Consider the following 15,631-nt stretch of genomic DNA (forward strand, 5'->3'; position numbering starts at 1 on the left):
ACCAAGCAGTAAAATCAAGAGCAAATCTAAGTCATGCTGAGTCAAACGCCAAAGAATACAAGTGAGTTTTGAGGAGGGCTTTAAAGATGGGCAGCGAGGAGGCTTGCCGAATGTTCAGTGGGAGGTCATTCCAGAGAGATGGACCAGCAACAGAAAAGGCTCGATCCCCTCTGAGCCTCAGTTTAGTTCTTGGTACGTCTAGCAAAGACTGGTCCACAGACCTGAGGCGCCGGGCAGGGGTGTAGGGGCGTATGAGCTCAGAGAGGTAAGGTGGCGCGAGATTATTCAGAGATTTGAAAACAAAGATATTTGATTTGTGTGTGTGTGTGTGTGTGTGTGTGTGTGTGTGTGTGTGTGTGTGTGTGTGTGCGCGCACGTGTAAAATACCGTATTTTCCGCACTGGATTATGAGGCGCACCTTCAATGAATGGCTATTTTGTAAATTATTTTCATACATTAGACGCTTCGCCTTAAAAGGTGCAATGCCTCCACTAGATGGTGGTACGCTCCTTCCATTCAACTCGAGAGGCGTCCGTTCAACTTGAGAGGCGTTCATGACCGCCTCTGAAAAATTTAAATTAACTATTATTGTACTTAAATGAAACTACGGAAATTGAAAATAATGCATCAAAACAGAAAATGTAGAGAGGAAATCACAAAATAAATTCTACAGTATGTCCCCCCCTACAGAATTTATTTTGTGATTTCCTCGCTTGATTTTCTTCGTGGTTTCATTGAAGTAAGAATTAATTTACGTTTTTTGGAGGCGGCAATGAACGCCTCTCGAGTGGAACCGAAGAGAAGGCACGGAGATGAACAAAGACGTACAGTAGTTGTATTTGTTCAGACTGTGAAAACCATTAATAAAGTCTGCGTTTAAAAATAAACAACCACAGCTCTAATTTTTTCAATAAATACACATGTGTCTTTGTCCGTCTCTTTCCCTTATTTTCTTCCGGTCAACTCGAGAGGCGTTCATGACCGCTTCCGAAAAACACATTGGCATTTCCTTTATCGTAGCTCCAAGAGTACGATCGGATAAGAAAACCTTGAATAGTCTCACAATGGAGAAATTCCGACTTCACAGCAGCAAAGTTATGAGAGGAAGAAGTAGAAGAACAAAATAAATAGGAGTTGCTGGAAAGGCAGCCACTCTCGCGGCGCCATCTTGAAGTCAAAATAACACAAGATGTCAGTCGTGTTACAAATGATGTAATCACAATATAAATTCTGTAGGGTGGGGCAATGGAATTATTTTGTGATATCCTCGCTTGATTTCAGTTTTGATATATTATTTTCAATTTCTGTAGTTTCGTTGAAGTAATCAGTAGTTTATGTTTTTGGAGGCGGTCTTGAACGCCTCTCGAATCGAACGAAAGAAGGCACGGAGACAGACAAAGACGTACCTGTTTTGTTGAGACTGTTTTAAAAAAATGAACACCAGAGCTACCCTTTTTTCGGAGCTGCAACACAAACTTATTTAATAAAGCAGCGACACAGTTCACTGAACCAACAGCAAGTCATAACATTGGAAGCATGTCTTCAGGAAGGAGCCATCTTGGAGTCGACATATTACCGTAATGACCATACAAAAGACGCACTGGATTTTAAGGCGCTCGGTGAGCTTTTAAGAAAATGGAAGACTTTTTGGTGCGCCCTATAGTGTGGAAAATACGGTGATTTTTTTTTTTCTCCCTTAAATATTTTTGGGTGGAAGCCAGCCCCCATTTTAATGCAAAACACGTTTAGGTGGTTTATTCCCATTTAATTTGGGGGCGTAAAAAAAAGTATAGTACTGTGTTTTTTTTTTTAATGGATGTAAGTTACATGCAAAGTTTCGCTACTTGCAGGCCTGTTCCACCTGAATAGGAGGGATATAATGTTAAGTTTAAAATGTGTTTGAAAAATAATGGAAGTCAATAAAATTTACTTGGTCAATCACTCTCAATACCTTGCAAACAGTCATTATGTTCAACAAAAGACATGGCATGAGACGCTATTATTTTTCCCCCCTTTAAAATGAATAATTTAACAGTGATAGGGGCGGCCCGGTAGTCCAGTGGTTAGCACGTTGGCTTCACAGTGCAGAGGTACCGGGTTCGATTCCAGCTCCGGCCTCTCTGTGTGGAGTTTGCATGTTCTCCCCGGGCCTCCGTGGGTTTTCTCCGGGTGCTCCGGTTTCCTCCCACATTCCAAAAACATGCATGGCAGGCTGATTGGATGCTCTAAATTGTCCCAAGGTGTGAATGTGAACGTGGATGGTTGTTCGTCTCTGTGAGCCCTGCGATTGGCTGGCAATTGATTCGGGGTGTCCCCCGCCTACTGCCCGAAGACGGCTGGGATAGGCTCCAGCACCCCCGCGACCCTGGTGAGGATTAAGCGGTTCAGAAAATGGATGGATTAACAATCATACAGTACAAGTGACTCACAGAGACACTGACAACATATAGTAATGATGTTAATATTTTTATTTATCCAAATAAATTCCAAAAAACAAACACAGGAAAAAATAAATTAAGAGCCAAGAATGAATAAAAACGGCATGAGTTGCTGAAATGAATATTAAGGAATAAAAATAGTGCAGCAAAACAGCGTTTGTGGTTGTTCAAACTCATGAAACAAGGATTGGAATCAACAGACAATATGTAAGCCATTTTCGTTTCATCACAACCAAGTGAGCTGCGCTGTGTCTTCCGCTGATCTTATCGTCAGTCGTTTGTCAACTGTTACTTTCTGAAAATGTTATTTGACATTTGTAGGGCACTTGTCTACTTGATCGATACAAACACTAATGCCTTGGATTAATGTGAGCAGGTTGACGGCTATTCCGGTTGGGCGATCAAAGCATACTCTCGTAATTTGCCCGTTGAGTGCCAATTGCCAATTCTGCGGCAGACACAGCCAGCCAGATCTGCACATACAGCTCTTACAAGCGTTGGAACAGAAGTGACGAAAATTTTCCTTTTCACTGTTCTTTCCGACAGTAGTCAACTCTTAAGCAATTTCCTGTTTTACATTATTTAAGTTTTTATTGTCTTCATGAATTGATTGTAGCTTCAATACACTGTGCATCTTATGTAGAAGATGTCAGATTTTTTTTTTTTGTTTTTTTTGGCAATATGCTGCCTAATCTTTTCGGTCACAGGAAGAAAATGTTCTTCATAGAGTATTTGTCAATGACCTTTTGTTGGTTTAGATTTTTTACGTAATTAAGATTGCCCAAAGTCATTTTCCTGAGTGCCGATAGAGTCACAGTTTTCGTTGCCAGCATCGCCATTTGTAATGCTTTGTTTTGTTGAAGTTACAATGGGAGAATTATCCTCAGTCTTTTTTGTATCAATTCTTTCCAGTGCACTTCTGGTATCCAATTCTGATTCAGATGTACTCCCTTGATGTGTCCTTCCAAAAGTAGAAGCTGGTGTTTTGGCTTCCGACTCCTCTTGTATTTCCGGGAGTAAAGACAGCCTTTTGGAAGTTTTCTGATACAGGAAGCTGGCAGCAGAAATCCGATTCGATGACCTCAGTGTTACTTGTCCGTTGTCATTTCCGTGGTTGAGAAATGGCGAAGGACCAGCCCAGGCAGTCGTTGTTTTCTGCTCTTTCTGAAGTTTGCGTTTCACAATGATGACCAAGATTCCAACAACCATTGATACCAGAGCCACACCTATTAGTCCTGCCACTACATGGCTGTGAATTGAGACGGGATTCAAATTTTCTGTTGGAGGTTCTTGGATTTTATTTGGCTCAGTGATGATAGTGACTCTTGAAGGTTTGTATGACTCTGTGGACGGCGTAGTATCCCCACCTATATTTGTAGGTTTGTTTTCGAGAGACGTGGTTGAAGATGTGGCTGCAGTAGAAATGAGGTTTGAGTCTATAGATGAATGGGTCATTTTAATAGTCGAAGGGAGGACCGTTTGTTCCATGTTCTGGCTTTGGGTGGCTCTTGTGAGCATTGGAGATGCAGTGCTTTGAATTACTTTGGTGGCGTTTGTCATTCCTACCGGTGAATTTGTTTTCAGGGAAGTCATGAAGCCGGTTGTTGTTGCCTGAGCCGCCTTCATTTCTTCAGTGATGTTTAGAGGTTTCTGATTGTAAGTTACTGTTGGACGCTTGACATGAGTGTGATTTTCTTTGATCTCACCAGTTGTCACTCCAATTATACTGTGACCATGGCCAATTGTCGTTGCACCACTTGTTTGCAGTGGCAATGTGAAAACTAGGCTTACGAGGTAGAGGATCATAGTTTCCGTCTGTGTTGTTGCCAGTTGGTTTGTGTGTGCAGCTGTAATTATAGAAAGTTAAGTTTAAATGCTACATCAATGAATAAAAGATATTCCCATAGCCGTAGCTATTGCATTTTTTTTTTTTTTTTTTTGTTAAAGTGTGTCATATGATTGGTTGCTAATTTGATCGAGGAAATCCATGTTTCATTTTTGTTCATTCCTTTTTTGGAGCAAAACTGTAAGTTAAAAAAAAAATCATATTGGTTCCAAAAATCAAAATGGACCAAACAGATCACACCTTGTTTACTTGTTTCTGATATTGCAACTAGCTGTGATCAGCAAATTACTCATGCAATTAATACTTATCTAGAGAAAATTAAGACAACAGCTGCATTCAGGATTTAAGCGCACACTCAAACGAGAAATGAATCGGTTATGGCTGACCTCAGCCGTGACAAGGAGCTTATCAGGTCATAAGAATATAAAATATTTATGTCAACAATATTATTTGTGTTGGTTTTCATGACCACATGTACTGAGTTTTGAGATCTACATACTCTCAAAATTATTTTTTGTGTGTGATCAATTTTGCTTTGCATAAGACTAGATGTTTTTTATTTGTTAATTTCATTTCATAAAAGAAAATGCAAATGCCAAATTTGAAGGAAAAGAAGCAAAGAGAACAGTAAAAGTACTTTCTGAGCCTAACCCGTTCAGAAATACTTTTCTGCACTTTTACACTCATTGTTAATGTGAAGGGATTCAATTTCTACCATGATATGGATTTCAATGAATCCATATAAATAAGCCCTCAGTCTCTGTTCGAGGCAGTTGACATAAATATGGGAAACATTTTTACATATCATCTTATATTCATGTACAAAATGCATGTACATTAGTACAAAATTTTAAATATTTTTGGTAAAAAAAATCTAAATTATTCTACATAATTGCTTAATGCAATTATGAGAGCAAGCAATAGATCTTGCTTTCCCGAACCATTTTAAAAACCTAAAAAAACAAGCTTCTGTCACCTCTTTAGTGTCAGTGCATTATTAAAGTTTTGACAGTATGATTTTATTTTGTCATTTTGTATGTTACTGATAGTGAATAATGCACTGGAGTTTAAAGAAAATCATGAAATAACTCAAAATTGGAATCAGAAAAAAAAACTGTTCGGTCTTTACCTAAGTGATTCAGCCCTAGTTTGTATTATGTCTTAGTTGACGGTACTAAAATATCCTATTACACAACAGAATAAAATGACAAAACCCAAATCATTTTTATAAGATGTAATGTGTGAAAATGACTCATTGCATCTGTAAGCCAAAACATTTTGCACATTAAAGCAACAAATTAGGACCAGCTCGGTTATTATATTAAGCGACTTCTACTATCTAGTCGATCACACTGAATTGACACAACTCAAATGTAATCAGCAGAGCTACTCTTTTTGGCGGGAGATAGTGTCTGTCATCATTAAAATGGATCAAATCCTGAATGAAATGACTGGGTTGAGCAAAAGGCTAATAAATCATGCTTGTTTGTAGATGGTAGGACTTTTCATGATGATCAGAATGGTAAAAGCACAAATTTCGTCTTAAAGACGGTAAGAAAATATTGATGAAAGTGTAGAATTTCTTACCACGGATTGTCGGATTGGTCTGAAACCACACGCAGAATGTCTGGTAAATTGAAGCAAGAGCACCGGGTGTGGATTCTATTAACTGCTGTGTTTACAGTTTGAAAGACTGACCGACTCCTGTTTCACTTTCAGGAAGTCTTGTGAAACTGGTGGCAAGCCAGTGCATTCTAAATCGCCTGTGTTCACTGAAGTATCGTCACGCTAATAAACTTAGCTGCCGAATTCAATAGGTTGCCAAAGTCAGATTTTTGCAGGAAATGACTCCACAGCACAATGCGGATGTTGCAAAAATGCCGAGCTCAAAGACAAAAGACACATATGTTCATAACGTGATGGTATAATAGATCATGCACATGTGTGTTGATAGAGGTTTGGATAAAATAAATTTATGGGTTTATATAATAATGAACTTTCGGTAGTGGCAAGATGTAGTACCCTTGTAAGTTGCTATAACCTTGGAAGCTAGAAGACAAAAGCGGCAAAGATTCAGGGGAGATAAACTGAAAGATCATTGTGCTCTTTATTAATTATGGTAGAGAAATTACTGAAGTATTTTGGTCTTTATTTTTAATAAATAATATGGACAGTCTGAATGGAAGTAAATCAAGTATACACCGGGCTTCATTTTTCTCTTTGAAGAAACACACTTTTTGTTAGCTTGAGTTAAAACAGCAGTCCCAAACCTGATTTACACCATGTAGTTTAACTTTGAGACATATTTTGAGGTACGGGCAAAGAAACAAATACAAATAAATGAGTAATTGTACAACTTATCATTAGGTGGTGATGTTCGTAATTTCTAAGTGTCCTGCGCTTGGTTTCTTCAACATGTGGCCCATCAGAATTTGTGAGCCCATGGTGCAGTGTCTGTTTAGAGACTCGGCACCCAGCTGAAGGTGAGCTTATATCAGAAGAAAATTAAATGGACATGACCACTATTCGCAAATTGGATCGCAATCAGAGCTTGGAATACAGGGACATTTGGTTGTACTGAAGTTTTCTTATCATTTGCTCTCCATTTGTCAACCAATATGGAGAAAAATGTCCACAAAAATTTAAATAGAACTTCAAATTCATATTTAAACATTACTATTCAGAATAAATGGCCCACAGATTGTTTTATTTCCAAGTGCATGACATGCATGTCGCCACATCATTTGGATGCAGAGGTGCATAGATGCGCTAATGTTTTTAATACATGAATTGAGGTAAGTCGACTCTTGTTTGTAAAAGAAGTTCCACCTTGAATACAAACATTTTTTTCCAAAAGGGGTTCTCAGTGAATATTTTCAGTTTTGTACTACAAAAATTCCAATTACTTCACAGGTAGTCGAGGAGTCACTGTATTCTGGAATTCTGGCTGACTCCAACTGAAATTTGCGCATACTTTCCACTAAACAACTGTTGTCTGCTAGATAGGACATATTTTCTGTTTACATTCACACTATACACTATTTTACGCGTTATTGGTCTCACAAAGTTCACGAGTCATCTGGAACTCGAGTGATTTTAGAAAATGATCTGAAACGACAATTGCAAGTTTCACATAAAGAAAAAAAATTACCACAGTATGGGTTATGAAGTGAATTAACCTTTTTAACGAGATTTGCTAAATGTTTGGTCCATAAAGTCATCACGTAAAATACTGGCCTCAGTCATAGTTTGGGCAGAATAACCTTTTTGCCTTTTTTGTCAATTGTTTGTGTTGTCAGAAAGAAAACCGAAAAAACTAAATGCCTTTGGCCATTATTGTAGGAAGATGAATAAGACTTATTGGCATACGTTTCTGTTATTATGTGATGTAATTTCAGCCGCCCCCCCAAAAAAAAGTTCACATCAAAGGTCGGCACGGAGTCTTCTGCCTAACCATTCACATACAGTACACACCTGATCCAAACAACCTACCTAGAGGTCCATATCTTGTGACCCCATAGTGCATCGTAGTTTTTCTCTTCGATTTTAATAGTCCTAGTTATAGGACACACAACACACCTTGTTAAATATCCTTTGAGCTGAACAGCCACGAGGCTTCTGCGTTTAAAGACTGCTCTTTACCAAAGTCACTTGAGATTTCCAGACAAGTCTTTTGAGTCTGAGCTCAGCATCTGACCATCACTCGCCTCAGGATTGAAAGCTGATCCTTTCTGTTTAGTTTCTACCATTGCCCCCTCCTCTTCCCTTTGCAATTCAACTTCGTTCTCTTCCTGAATTGTGTTGTCTGCTGTCACCTCCTCCAGCATGACACTGGTGTCACACGGCCCATCCAGGCCTTCAATCGCAGGTGGGTGAGTGTCCCAGTAGTCTGTACTACTCACCAAGTACATATTGGAGTGGGAGGCCTGTGGAGAGTAAACCTGGCGCCGAATGTGGTAGAGTTGACAGGCTAATACCACAGTGGCAATCACTAGGCAAAGAATCAGACCCCCTGCCGAGCTTATTGCAATCACACCCATCTCAGTGTCAACCAAACAGTCTGCTCGCGTGCCATTGTTGTCCTTGTCAGGAAAGTTTGCGTGGTCTTTGGTGGTTTGGTTCAGCTCCAAAGTTGGAACGGAGAGGTCTGCGTTGATGTGACGGAGTAACAGTGTGACCAACAGCCAGAGAGCTTTAGTTCCTTCCATTCTGTTCTGTGATTTAGAGAAAAAATATTTCAATTCATCTCACGTTGATTAAACATTTCTGAACATTGCCGAAACTGATGTTGCACAATTTTGTGTCAATACTTACTTCTTTAGAGAAAGGGAGAAGGAGAAAAGAGATCTTGGTGGAGTTGCACAATTCCGGCTGTCTTCTCAAAATACAATGAAGCAACTTCCTGGCTCTTTAGATATGTTATTTCGAACACCTTGCTTTTGTTACTCAAATCTGCCAACAAAAGACATATGTTTTGGTATTTCAACAATATTCACTATTTGTCACACACATCAAATGCACATTGATGAACATTATCTACCACAGAAAATCTTAAATATGTCACTGTTTGTTTTCGTATCATTCCTTTTAGATTCAAAACTGGACAGATCAATGGAGACCTGCTCATCTACCATGTACTCCTCACCCTGAAACCTTATTACGCCAAACCATATGAGATTGTGGTGGACTTGACTCATGTGGGCCCAAGCAACCGCTTCAAGACAGATTTTTTGTCCAAGTGGTTTGTGGTTTTTCCCGGTTTTGCATATGAAAACGTTGCCGCTGTCTATGTCTACAACTGCAATACTTGGGTGCGAGAGTACACTAAATACCATGAGCGGCTACTGACTGGTTTAAAGGGGAGTAAGAGGCTCCAGTTCATTGACTCTCCAGCTAAGCTCGCCGAGCATATTGAACCTGACCAACAGAAGCTACCTGCTGCCACGCTAACTCTGGAGGAAGATCTCAAAGTATTCCATAATGCTCTCAAACTGGCTCACAAAGATACCAAGGTCTCAATAAAGGTGAGGATTGACTCATTTTTACTGGATGCACGTCTGAATCTGCTGTTAACTGCATTACCCTACCCAAGCAAACTCGATTAGGTCAAACAATGTATTTTCTTCCGCCTTCAGGTCGGCTCAACAGCGGTACAGGTGACCTCGGCCGAAAGGACCCGTGTTCTTGGACAGCCTGTCTTCCTCAACGATGTCTACTATGCCTCAGAAATTGAGGAGATATGTCTCGTAGATGAGAGCCAGTTCACACTCACCATGGCCAATCAGGGCACACCGCTTACTTTCATGCATCAAGAATGTGACGCAATTGTCCAGTCTGTTATCCACATTCGAACGCGATGGGAGCTATCGCAGCCTGACTCGATCCCTCAGCACACCAAGATCCGACCCAAAGACGTTCCCGGCACGCTGTTAAATATTGCTCTGCTCAACCTGGGCAGCTCTGACCCCAGTCTCAGGTCAGTACAGTACAGACAAATACTAATTATTTTCAGCAGTTTAAAAAAAATACATCAGCATGCCAATCTTTACAGACTGAAACCAGAAATAAAGTTAAGTTAGAAAGAACAGGCTTTTTGTTGTTATAGAGTGTATGCAGTTTTTATTGATTGAGCTATTATAAACATTTTATACTATAGATAGGACATCATAGGAAAAAAAAATCACAATTTGCTGAGTAACAAATTACTATTATTAGGCAGTAGCTAAGTTAGTCATTCAATTACTTTTTGGAAAAAGTAATTTGTAAATGTAACTACTGGTACTTACTTTTTAAGTAACATTCCCAACACTGTTTGCCCTTTCACTCACTCACAGCTGCGGGGATGTGCTCGCTGCATCAGCCAAGTGTAGATACACTATTCCCTGACTCTGATCTTATTTTATTTTTTTATTTTCACCGTTTAAAAATGACTATGGTATTCCTTTACAATAACTTCAGAAAAAGTCGATGTGCAAAGAGGTGTCAACGCTTGGACAGATTCTGTAAGGAATATTCTTGGGGGGGTCTGACGAATTGATTATTTGATGGAAAAGTTGTTCGGATAATCAGTTCTCAAATTATTCGATAGTAACCGCTTTAATGTTTGCAGCTTGAGGTTTCCTCCAATGCAGTGTATAAGCACTAGTCACTAATATTGTAGCAATAAACAGACATTCAGTGTTGTTGTTGGTGTTTTTTAACACAAAGTTTACTTTGTACCAAACAGGCTTATCTGCATAGTGTGTATATTTATACAGGGCTGAAACTATTAAAGTGATATATTAATTCATTGTGGCTTCTCTGTGTACCCTGTTTTTTTTTTAACATCGTTAAGCGAATATCTGTTTTTTGTAATCGGTGTAAAATATTAACACCAATCCTGTGTCCATTCTTGCTCAGATCTGCGGCTTACAATCTGTTGTGTGCTTTGACTTGCACCTTCAACCTGAAGATAGAAGGCCAGTTGTTGGAAACATCAGGCCTCTGCATTCCAGCCAACAACACTCTTTTCATCGTCTCTATCAGTAAGACACTAGCTGCCAATGAACCCCATCTGACACTGGAGTTTCTGGAGGAGTGCATCTCTGGCTTCAGCAAATCTAGTAAGTACCCTTCAGAGCCGTTGTACACGGAGTAACGCAAATGTATCCAACTGAATGACATATATGTTGTAGGTATGCTATATAAAGTAGAAGGATGGACAGATGTTACCGATGTGGTTGTGGTTTGCAGTGGTGTTGAACAGTACTGTATCATATTCAGAACTGTTGCTCATGTTTTACTCCTAAAGACAATAAAATTGAGGCAGACTTCTGCCAAGGCATCACGTTTTCCTCAGAATCTGCATTGGCTTTATTGGCAAAGTATGTAAAACCCACAACGAATTTGTCTCTGGTAGTATGAGCTAGACTAGTGTTGCTGTAACAAGCAACAATGATAATCAAAGACATGACATACAGTATGAGTCTAGAAAGATTTTTCGTGATATCGGTGGTGGTAATGTCCGTCATGTCACAAAAGTAACGTGGGTGGCCATCGTCGGTACGGTGAGTCAGTGAGCTTCTCTCAGTGTTTCAGGCCAGCCCGGTCCGTTCCGAGTCATCGGCAATAGCCAAATGGCATCCAGAACGGACTTGACGGTAGAACGTCACACCCAGGTGCCGTACACCTGACAGGCAGCCATAATTTTAGATAAGTGTAGTTTATCTCAGCCCCACGGACCTCAATGAAATGTCACATAATGTTTTTGTTTCACCAATCACCACGCTGTGCTTGTGTGTGTGTCTGCTGTTTTCGGGGGTGCGTGCCGGCACAAACACGCAATATGCGTGTCGCCGTCAAGGGATGGACTGGACCCAGTTGGGTCGGCCTGAATTTCTGACGGAAATACCTATCCACCTTCCATCAGTACGAAGGAATGCCCACTTCTAATATTTTAAAAAAATGTGGATCACTAACAAGCTCTTCACCAACATTCGATGTTTTATTCAGCCTTTTCCCAATTTGGCTGCTCTCACATTGCTTGGAAATGTTTTGAGTATTTTTTTTTTCAATTGCACTGGATACATTGTACTAGTATCTTGAAATTGTATCCCCTCAACATTACCGTTGACCAAAAAGTGAATAATGTCATAAAATGTTTGTTCTGCAGGTATCGAGCTGAAGCACCTTTGTTTGGAGTACATGACACCCTGGCTGCTAAACCTTGTTCGCTTTTGTAAGCACAATGATGATGCCAAGCGGCAGCGTGTCACTGCCATTTTAGACAAGCTCATCACGATGACCATCAATGAAAAGCAAATGTATCCATCCATTCAAGCTAAGATCTGGGGCAGCTTGGGCCAGGTGAGTGAACCACAGCAATTACTCATGGAAGTGTATACTGTATTTCATTTTGCGGTACTGAAAATAGACAGGTGGATGAATGAGTGTAGAATTCATTTAGGATTTTTTGCCATTTGTCCTTAAATGCTATCATCATGTATTTAGATTACAGATTTGTTGGACGTGGTGTTGGACAGCTTTATCAAAACTAGTGCGACAGGAGGCCTGGGCTCTATCAAGGCTGAGGTCATGGCTGATACTGCTGTGGCTTTGGCATCAGGAAATGTTAAATTGGTCTCCAGTAAGGTGAGGCTATGTACTTTTGTGTTATGTCGTGGGATGATGTTACTTGTTTTTTACCCGTATATTCAGAAAAACTAGCTGTTTTGGCAAAGTGTACCCCATCACTTTGCCAAAATATTGCTGTCGAATGTAAACTGACCACCCATAAATTGTCACTCATAGCCAACTTCACTACTTCTTAGTTACTTCTTCAGTGAACTGAAGACGCCCCTTGGATAACAAATGAAACATTTTCAATCACCCAAAACAAATTTAGTTGCCTTGATTCACTTTTGGTGGATCCTGACAAGGGATAAGGGATGAGTGAGAACCTGGAATGAAGTACTCTGAACTCATTTTACTTCATAATGACACCCAAAATGAATCATCAAAGTAGCTGTAATGGAATGTTATTTGATGTCATAATTTAAGTCGTCAGCTTGGCAACTTAGTATCAGAGTATTTATTCAAAGACACATGGAAATAATCGATACAATTTATTAAAAATTGTTTCTATAAAGGTTAATGTACTTACCACTTGAAGAAATAAATCCATCGTTCATGACTTCTGTTCTGTATCCCTGTTAGACTTGCTACTCATAAACAACAGACACACACAATAGTAAGCCCAGGCCCTGGCTCCTATTATGTAGACAGCAGTATCTACTGAAAGTGGTCCATTGTTTCAACCATTTCATCAGAACAGCCAGTGTTGCACTTGAAGTCCAAATCATACTGTAAAAAAAAAGTCATTTCCTTTTGCATATCATAGAATTGATAAGATTTTCACTTAAACTTTATCTCTGGGTTGCTCTTTTATTTATAGAACAATTAAATAGCTAAAAAGGTCGATCTGTACCGGTTTCTTTGAAGTCTAAATTGACCGTGCAGTTGCGTTAAGTACAGAGGAATCAAGTAGGACACAGTAAACAGTGGTTAGGTTTGCTTTAGGTCTGACAGAGGAGTTTAAGGGAGGTTGGGCTGAATCAGGGGTCAACTCTAAGCCCCTTCCTCTTTGCAATGGTGATGGATAGGCTGACCAATGAGGTTAAAACGGAATCCCCAGGGACCATATTTGCAGATGACGTGATCTGCAGTAAGAACACTTTGAAAGGTGATGCATGCACTGCAAAGGAGAAGAGGAATGATGATCAATTCTGTCACATTCCTTTTCCATCGTGGCATTCTCAGAAACCTGGTTAAACGATCATATAACATCTCCATTCCCTGCTTCATCATAGTGCCATACGTTTCTCTAGAAAACACAAAAGGAGAGGAGAATTCTCCTTATTTGTCTGATGCTGTGAATTCTATTTCACATACAGAGGGGAGCTGAGTGTCAATCTTGAAAACACATATCGGTTGGTAGCCGATATATAAATAAAATAAATTCCTAAAGTGATTGCCGTGCTTGATGGCGTGAGTTTACAATGAAGTGAAGTTTACTATGAAATGGAATAATGAACATTGAACACTGTCTTCAAAGAAAAACATTGATTTTAATCTTTGCTGGGTCCTTGCATTTACAGAGGGTTCAGTGTGGTTCTATTAATTCCGCAAGAAACCAGAAATTAGTTTTGGCAAAGGGGTGGTTGAATGTCTGTCTCATTTGTTGTTCTTTGTGACAGGTCATTGGTCGAATGTGCAAGATCATCGACAAGACCTGCTTGTCACCAACGCCAACGCTGGAGCAGCACCTGATGTGGGATGACATTGCCATTCTGGCACGCTACATGCTAATGCTTTCTTTCAACAACTCTTTGGATGTTGCTGCCCACCTTCCATACCTGTTCCATGTTGTGACCCTGCTGGTAGCCACTGGGCCCCTGTCCCTCAGGGCTTCTACCCATGGTTTAGTTATCAACATCATTCATTCCCTTTGCACTTGCTCGCAGCTTAACTTTAGTGGTGAGGACTTCGACTGATCATATTGCCATAGAGAACATTAATCGTGATACCTACTTTTATAATTTGAGAAGACATTCTAAGTGGATCCTTTTTCATTTTTATTAGAAGAGACAAAACAAGTGCTGCGTTTGAGCCTGACAGAGTTCTCCTTGCCCAAATTTTACCTGCTCTTTGGAATCAGCAAAGTCAAGTCAGCAGCTGTCATCGCCTTCCGCTCCAGCTACAGAGACCGCTCCTTCTCCCCGGGGTCATACGAAAGGGAGACTTTTGCCCTTTCGTCCCTGGAGACTGTAACAGAGGCCTTACTAGAAATCATGGAGGTCAGTCATTTTTCCACCACCTCGCTGATTGTTAAGAAATCTTGTTAGTTACAACATTGCTTTCTAATGGGTTTTACAAATTTTCCATAGGCTTGTATGAGGGACATCCCGTCTTGTAAGTGGTTGGACCAGTGGACAGAGCTTGCACAAAAGTATGACAGATATTTTTCATTATTATTATTGGATAATAACCATGATTGTTCTTGTTATTCTTAATCCTGATTTTGGTTGTGACCAGGTTTGCATTCCAGTACAACCCATCTCTCCAGCCCAGAGCCCTCGTAGTGTTTGGTTGTATCAGTAAGCGGGTCAGCCACGGTCAGATCAAGCAGATAATCCGAATCCTCAGCAAGGCCAGCCCTCTCCTCAGCATAGACCGGGTCAGAAGGAGCATTGACTCGTCACTGGATTATTTGGCTTTGAATGCTATGACATTTCAAAGACCGTTTATTCATTCCATATTTTTCACATTCTTAGGGTCTTGAGAGCTGTCTAAAAGGTCCTGATAATTACAACAGCCAAGTATTGATAGAGGCCACTGTCATTGCGCTGACCAAGCTGCAGCCTCTTCTCAGCAAGGTAAGATCAGAGGACTTATTGGATTCTTGACACTTTCCCTATGTAATCATATGTTGCTGTATAAGAGTGGTTTGCAAACATGTTTTGCATGGGACCGCTTGTTTATTTTTATATAATATACTGTGTATATGTGTATATATATATATATATATATATATATAGATCATGGCGAGAATGAAAGCTGGGCAACCTAGAAACCGATTACAACGGCTATGTGAAGTACCATCTGAAAGTCTCATAGAAAGTGTGAATGCAGCACTGAGGGGGATCCCTACCGTAACGATCACAGAAACCAATGAGCTGATATACGCTTCAGCATCAGTGATCCTGGAGACTCTGGGCTATAAGGGCAACCATGGAAGCAATGAGATACGTTACCCACCATGGAAAAGACGGTTGGAGGCTAAGATCAAGGCGGCCCGGAAAGATGTGAG

At 40.1% G+C, this 15,631-nt stretch overlaps 2 protein-coding genes and 1 long non-coding RNA gene across 8 annotated transcripts in view; 1 reads left to right on the top strand and 2 right to left on the bottom strand.

Moving 5' to 3' along the window:
• Positions 1–15,631, top strand: part of nf1a (neurofibromin 1a) — a 102,765-nt gene that overhangs the window by 73,087 nt on the left and 14,047 nt on the right. For all 6 annotated transcript variants that reach the window (XM_052078760.1, XM_052078763.1, XM_052078764.1 and 3 more), the window contains 10 exons: positions 8,876–9,308; positions 9,420–9,760; positions 10,684–10,886; positions 11,936–12,129; positions 12,274–12,414; positions 14,019–14,298; positions 14,404–14,618; positions 14,709–14,770; positions 14,857–14,998; positions 15,096–15,197. In XM_052078760.1, the coding sequence (XP_051934720.1) occupies positions 8,876–9,308; positions 9,420–9,760; positions 10,684–10,886; positions 11,936–12,129; positions 12,274–12,414; positions 14,019–14,298; positions 14,404–14,618; positions 14,709–14,770; positions 14,857–14,998; positions 15,096–15,197 (2,113 nt within the window). The remainder of the gene's footprint in view (positions 1–8,875; positions 9,309–9,419; positions 9,761–10,683; positions 10,887–11,935; positions 12,130–12,273; positions 12,415–14,018; positions 14,299–14,403; positions 14,619–14,708; positions 14,771–14,856; positions 14,999–15,095; positions 15,198–15,631) is intronic.
• On the bottom strand, positions 2,454–6,271 carry LOC127609224 (uncharacterized). Its single transcript, XM_052079062.1, has 2 exons — positions 5,872–6,271; positions 2,454–4,285 (listed from the first exon to the last, which is right to left on the bottom strand). Exon 2 carries the CDS (start codon positions 4,242–4,244, stop codon positions 3,210–3,212), a length of 1,035 nt encoding a protein of 344 aa, XP_051935022.1. The 5' UTR covers positions 4,245–4,285; positions 5,872–6,271; the 3' UTR covers positions 2,454–3,209.
• LOC127609289 (uncharacterized) lies at positions 6,373–12,958 on the bottom strand. Its single transcript, XR_007964509.1, has 3 exons — positions 12,926–12,958; positions 8,599–8,736; positions 6,373–8,498 (listed from the first exon to the last, which is right to left on the bottom strand). It is a non-coding gene; the product is annotated as an uncharacterized LOC127609289 (long non-coding RNA).

Source organism: Hippocampus zosterae, chromosome 10 (genome assembly GCF_025434085.1).
Source record: "Hippocampus zosterae strain Florida chromosome 10, ASM2543408v3, whole genome shotgun sequence".
In the NCBI taxonomy this organism is placed as follows: Eukaryota; Metazoa; Chordata; class Actinopteri; order Syngnathiformes; family Syngnathidae; genus Hippocampus; species Hippocampus zosterae.

Bases quoted from the DNA above. Each gene is read 5' to 3' on its own strand.
- LOC127609224 (XM_052079062.1), bottom strand. From the start codon at position 4,244: ATGATCCTCTACCTCGTAAGCCTAGTTTTCACATTGCCACTGCAAACA.